Source organism: Eleutherodactylus coqui, chromosome 6 (genome assembly GCF_035609145.1).
Source record: "Eleutherodactylus coqui strain aEleCoq1 chromosome 6, aEleCoq1.hap1, whole genome shotgun sequence".
NCBI lineage: Eukaryota > Metazoa > Chordata > Amphibia > Anura > Eleutherodactylidae > Eleutherodactylus > Eleutherodactylus coqui.
The window spans coordinates 132,106,352-132,112,574 of record NC_089842.1 but is presented as its reverse complement, the minus strand read 5'-3'; the positions used below and the strand labels follow the sequence as shown (position 1 = coordinate 132,112,574).

The following is a 6,223-nucleotide window of genomic DNA, read 5'->3' as shown; positions in this document are numbered from 1 at the left end:
ATATCTGCACCCTCATCACTACCCCTCCTCTGACCCCCCATATCTGCACCCTCATCACTACCCCTCCTCTGCCCCCCCATATCTGCCCCCTCATCATTACCCCTCCTCTGACCCCCTATATCTGCACCCTCATCACTACCCCTCCTCTGACCCCCTATATCTGCACCCTCATCACTACCCCTCCTCTGACCCCCCATATCTGCACCCTCATCACTACCCCTCCTCTGACCCCCCATATCTGCACCCTCATCACTACCCCTCCTCTGACCCCCCATATCTGCACCCTCATCACTACCCCTCCTCTGCTCCCCCATATCTGCCCCCTCATCACTACCCCTCCTCTGCTCCCCCATATCTGCCCCCTCATCACTACCCCTCCTCTGACCCCCTATATCTGCACCCTCATCACTACCCCTCCTCTGACCCCCTATATCTGCACCCTCATCACTACCCCTCCTCTGACCCCCCATATCTGCACCCTCATCACTACCCCTCCTCTGACCCCCCATATCTGCACCCTCATCACTACCCCTCCTCTGACCCCCCATATCTGCACCCTCATCACTACCCCTCTTCTGACCCCCCATATCTCTCTCCTCCAGATTTATCCCCCTATACGTCTCTCCTCACTGTATCTCTCCATAGGTATTCCTAGTTTTGCATTTTGAAACTCCATCTTCTGAGTGTCACTGCTCTCCGCCATCTCTTCTCTGCATGTCTCTCCCTTTTCTGTAGTGTGTTTCTCTAATGTCTCTTCCCCCTCTCCTCTGTAGCTCTCTCTCCTCTCCTGTGTGTGTCTCTTCCCCCTCTCCTCTGCAGACCTCTGGTCTCTCTCCCTTCTCCTCTTTAGCTCTTTCACTCTCCTCTCTCTCTCCCCCTCTCCTCTGTACCTTTCCTGTTTCTCTCCCCCTCTCCTCTTTAGCTCTCTGGTGTCTCTCCCCTCTGTAGCTCTCCTGCTTCTCTCCCCCCTCTCCACTGTCTGGGATCGGCTTGCAGCGAGTCTCTTCCCAGGCGACAGCCCCGGTCTGCGCTCTCCTACCAGCATGGAGCAGTCTCTCTCTCTCTCTCTGCTGCTCTCCGCCACACGTGCAGTAGAGTGTCAGCTCCTGTGCTCACCTGTGCTACTCCTAGTACTGGCAGCATATAGCCGCTGTCCTCGGCTCCCCGCCCTAGGACTAAAACACAGCCGGCCATGTGTGCCCCCCCCGGACAGTCCATGTTCCCCACGGCTGAGGGGTCCGGTGACCCGGGCGAGACAACAGCACCCGGATCTCAGCCGGGAAGCGCCCAGAAGAGGCTGGAAAGGGTTAAGGGTTTGGGGGAGGAGTCGGCTCGCGCTCATCCAGGGGTCTCCATGACAATGCAGAAAGGCATCCACGGGGAGGGGAATGGCCGGGAGCCAGGCTGAGCGCCAACCAGTCCCAGAATCCATTGCTGGATGTTTGCCCAGGCAGCTAAACATATTCAATGGGACGGCGTCTACTTATCACAACGTCCACCCCGCGGTGTGTGCCCTGTATTTGTCTGATGTGGCAGTGCCAGCCTCCCCTCCCCCACTGTACCAGCCTTCACTTTACACCCAGGTCACGATTAGGAGATGAGTCACAGCACAACGTCATGGCAGAAAAGGACGTGTGAGGACAGCGGCCCGTCCTTACTACACGCACATAAACAGGCGCGGTCTATGGAAGGCTCCAGAAACACAGAGCACTGTACCACCTACTCCTGGCACCGCGCCGTTCTCCGGTTACCAACTACATTATCTGCGGCACACTATGGCTCCTCCCCCTTACAGTCCTGCTTACCAGGACGCACTGGGATTTGTAGTGCTCTCTTGGCTTGTAAAGTAAACCCAAGTGAGTCACGTGTCTGCCTCCGTCACGTGTGCTCGGGCCGCAGACGGGGCGGGCCAGGATAGAGCGCATGCGCGGGATAATTCCAGCGACGCCACGGCTTGTTTGTGAAGGTGGTGACGTCACGGCCAGGTGGCATTCCTCGGCTGGAGGGGCGCGGCGTCATCACGGAGCTCGACATTTACGCATGCGCGGAACGCCAGCCCTGCCTGACCGAACCTGCGCGACCCCGTCATTGCGCGCTCCGGGCGGGCTGCGGCTTGCAGAGAAGCAGAGGAGAGACGGAGACAGAGCACGCCGGGAGCAGAGTGAAGCGGAGCACACAGCCAACACCGGAGCTGCTGCAGCCACACAACCCGCCTGAAGCACGGCCCCTGGAGGCAGCCTGCCCTAGCAGACAACGCTGGGGGCACCCTGCATGCCCCCCTTACAGTGACTGACCCCCCCTCCCTGCGCAGCATGTCAGCCGCACAGGTGTCCTCGTCACGTCGGCAGTCATGTTACCTGTGTGACCTGCCCCGGATGCCATGGGCTATGATCTGGGACTTCACTGAGCCGGTCTGCCGTGGCTGTGTCAACTACGAGGGTGCTGACCGAATAGAATTTGTCATTGATACAGCACGCCAGCTTAAACGTAGCCATGGCTTCCAAGATGGACGTTCTCCGGGGCCTCAAGGGCCTGGATCTGGTGGTGCAGCCAAGCAGCACCCAGCCGTACAAGCAGCCCTGACCGCCAAGGACACAGCGCAGCTCAATCATCTAGATGGGGCATCAAAGGCAGCGGCCGCCTCTGGGCTGGACAGGTACGGCCTGACCACTGACCGCGGACGTTTTGAATACACTCTGGCTGCTGCAGCGCGTCTTCCCAATGGCCTTAATGGGTTCCCTAAGCCTGGAGAAGATGGACCCCCGGAATTGAACCGCCAGAGCCCCAATTCACGAGGCCGCACGGGCCATGGATTAATCCCACAGCTTGGGCCCGGACAGCTAAGCGTTCCCCCAAATCTGCTCCCACAGACCTTGCTGAATGGCCCACCGACAGCCTCCTCATCTGGAGGCCCACATGTTCTCGGGAGAGGTCCCAGTGGCTCCAGTGGCCTTAACGTCCCACCTCCTCCAACAGCAACCTCTTCCGGTGACCCCAAGCGGCCCGGTTCGGTGTCCAGCACTGACCAAGAGCGGGAGCTGAAGGAGAAGCAGCGCAATAGCGAGGCATTGTCCGAACTTACGGAGAGTCTGCGGAGCAGAACTGAGGAGTGGGCAGGGAAGCCAAAGACTGTGCGGGACACCCTGCTCACCCTGTCGGCCTGCACGCCTTTCGATGTTCGCTTTAAGAAAGACCATTCTTTGTTGGGTCGAGTCTTCGCATTTGATGCGACGTCCAAGCCGGGCCTCCTGGACTACGAGCTGAAGCTGTTTGTGGAGTACCCCAGCGGCTCGCTTAATGTGTTCAGTTCGGCCTCTGGGGTAGCTAAGCAGATGTACCAGGACTGCATGAAAGACTTTGGCCGAGGCCTTTCTTCCGGTTTTAAGTACCTGGAGTATGAGAGGAAACATGGGTCTGGGGACTGGCGCCTGCTTGGAGATTTGCTACCTGAGTCAGTGCGCTTCTTTAAAGAAATGGTAGGAGCTGACATGCTGCCACAACCCTATCTTGACCCTGGCTGCCCCATGCTGCCAAGCGCACTAGTGAACCTGCCCCGTGCCCTTGCCGCAGCCGCTGCTGCAGCGTCGTCCTCTGCTGGGGCCAGCAGTCAGGCCAGAGGTGGAGCGAGAAAACGGAAGGCCTCTCCTGAACCTGATTCAGCTGATGGACAAGTGTGGCTTGGTCAGCCAGATGCTATAAAATTGGGCCTATCAAATGCTGGGGGCACTCCATCTTCCTCGTCTTCAGCAGCATCTTATGGTGGTCCTGCTCCACCGCCCCCACCTCCGCCTCTTGGTCCTGGTCACCCACAAAGAACCACCCCACCCGAGAGTGCTCCACCAAATGGCCCATCACCTATGGCAGCACTGCAGTCTGTAACAGACACTTTGGGTACTGCTCATTCTCCCAAGGATGGTCAAACTGGCGGAGGACCTCCAGTGCACTCTACCACCTCATCGGCTCGCAGGAATAGTAGCAGCCCAGTGTCCCCGGCATCAGTACCTGGGGCAAGACGACTGAATTCTCGTAATGGTGCAGGCTCAGGGGAACTCAACCTTCCAGTGGCACCTGCAGGTGGAGCGTCTCACCCAGGAATGGACCAAGTTCACCCCCAGAACATTCCTGACTCACCCATGGCCAATAGTGGCCCTCTCTGCTGCACCATCTGCCATGAACGACTGGAGGATACACACTTTGTCCAGTGCCCGTCTGTACCCAGTCACAAGTTCTGCTTCCCCTGCTCTCGAGAAAGCATCAAGGCCCAGGGAGCAACAGGTGAGGTCTACTGTCCCAGTGGAGAGAAGTGCCCCCTGGTGGGGTCCAATGTTCCTTGGGCCTTCATGCAGGGGGAAATTGCCACAATTCTTGCAGGAGATGTAAAGGTGAAAAAGGAGAGAGACCCATAGTACCAGTGGATATCAAATGACCCATGTGTTAAGAGGCCCACCTCTAACCTGCAGACCAAGGACAGGTGACCACCATGGTGGGAAGTCTGGGGTCCTGGACCTTGTTGTACATTTTGCATCTTATTTCACTTGATCCCAATGTGCCCTGGACCCAGCCGTACACATGTGAGACTATGATTCTCTGTAATCTAATCAGTCCATCAACAGGTCTGGGGGCCATTTTGGGAATTGGAGCTGTGATATGAGACAGTTTCTACGCTTCATCTTTTTGGGCATAATGTGCTGGAGTTTATCATCATTAAAAAAAATTAATAAAAATACAAAAAAAATTTACAAAAACAATTGAAAACCTCCCTGTCTAAGGCAGAACTTGGATTCTTGAGCACACGTAAGTCCCGAGGGCAGAGGCAGGATGGAGCTGTATAAAGCTTTGCAGACCCCACATGACTGTTGGACACGCGGCTATAGAAACTTAGTCTTATGTACAGATCTTATTTTTGTGGTGTTTCAAGAAGTTTGAGACACTTGTTATGTAAACTTCATCTGAAGGGTGGCACGGATCATGTGCGAGGTGTTGTTGGATATTACCTGCCCTTATTTCTCCTGTCCCCCCCAACCCCCTCTTTTTATTTTTTTTGTCTACTTCTACAGCTTTTGTGGCAACTGTGTCCACTAGGTAATGGTTATAGCACTTAGCGATGCTACTGGTGTGTAAGTTCTTGTACATGTTCGCACTTGTCCCGAGGCCCAGGGGTGGACAGTGATCCTGATCTAGAAAGATTATATGCATCTATATGTAATACACACACATTGTACCTGTGCCCCTTGAGGTGGGTGTGATGCGGACACATCATTCACTAACCCCCTCCCCCCCTTTTTTACGTTGATTTTTCTTTCTTTCCCCCCCCCCCCCCCCCCCCCCCCCCCGCCACCGATACTACGGTAGGGTGTATAATCCGGTGTAATTATTGGTTTGCAGTCTGCTGCAGCTCTACACAATGCAATTTAATTGGTTAAACCCATTGAGTGCTGGCAGTAATTGCTGTCTCCAGGCCAGTAAAGGGTTACATATTTCTTTATATAGATGAATATAAATATATATATTTTTCTTTTTGCACGGATGCTTTTAAGCAGTAGAGCAAATTGCTGTCTGTACATTTAGGGTGGGAGAACTTTTCTTTGTCCAGAATACATTTCTGTAGTAAAACAGACCACTGTTATGTGCCTTGGAGCTGATGACATTGTAATAAATCTGATTCATATTATTGCTTTTGGAAAAGTTGCTGTTTTTCTTCTGCTTTCAGTGTGGTGTGATGTGTCTCAATGTATCGCTGTGCTTCCTCCATGTACCGCTCGCCTTGCTCAGACCGGCCCTTGGCAGCAGTGTTTTAGGATCACATTGGTACAGGGACCAGTCATCTGTCACTGGCCTGTTGATGACTTTTTGATGTAGTTTATAGAGTTTTCCTATATAAGGAGCTGAAGGGTTAATAGCCCCGATCTCCCTATTGATGGGCCCCACTGCTTGTGCACACGGTCCTGCTGTGATGTGGGAGGTATGCAGTCATGTTCTAGACGTTGGGCAAGGGTTTCAGCAAGAGCGGTGTGGCGTTGATGCAATCTGCACATGGCAGCTTTGGTGTCGTGTATTATAGTAATATTGTGCCGACGGCATTTTGTGCCCGTCTCCCATATCGTTTCCATGTGCCCCGCTGCTCACAATGTAAGCCCTTCCTGTGCAGGCTTGTCTGTGTATTTAGAGCCGTGACATAATATGGTGTATGAATTATGAATTGTATGTGTGCAAATCTGTTCCC

At 54.3% G+C, this 6,223-nt stretch overlaps 1 protein-coding gene across 1 annotated transcript; it reads left to right on the top strand.

The window, feature by feature from the left end:
- Positions 1-2,052: 2,052 nt before the first annotated feature.
- IRF2BPL (interferon regulatory factor 2 binding protein like) lies at positions 2,053-5,671 on the top strand. The gene has a single exon (XM_066607647.1). It carries the CDS (start codon positions 2,313-2,315, stop codon positions 4,404-4,406), a length of 2,094 nt encoding a protein of 697 aa, XP_066463744.1. The 5' UTR covers positions 2,053-2,312; the 3' UTR covers positions 4,407-5,671.
- Positions 5,672-6,223: the final 552 nt, after the last annotated feature.

Bases quoted from the DNA above. Each gene is read 5' to 3' on its own strand.
- IRF2BPL (XM_066607647.1), top strand. From the start codon at position 2,313: ATGTCAGCCGCACAGGTGTCCTCGTCACGTCGGCAGTCATGTTACCTG.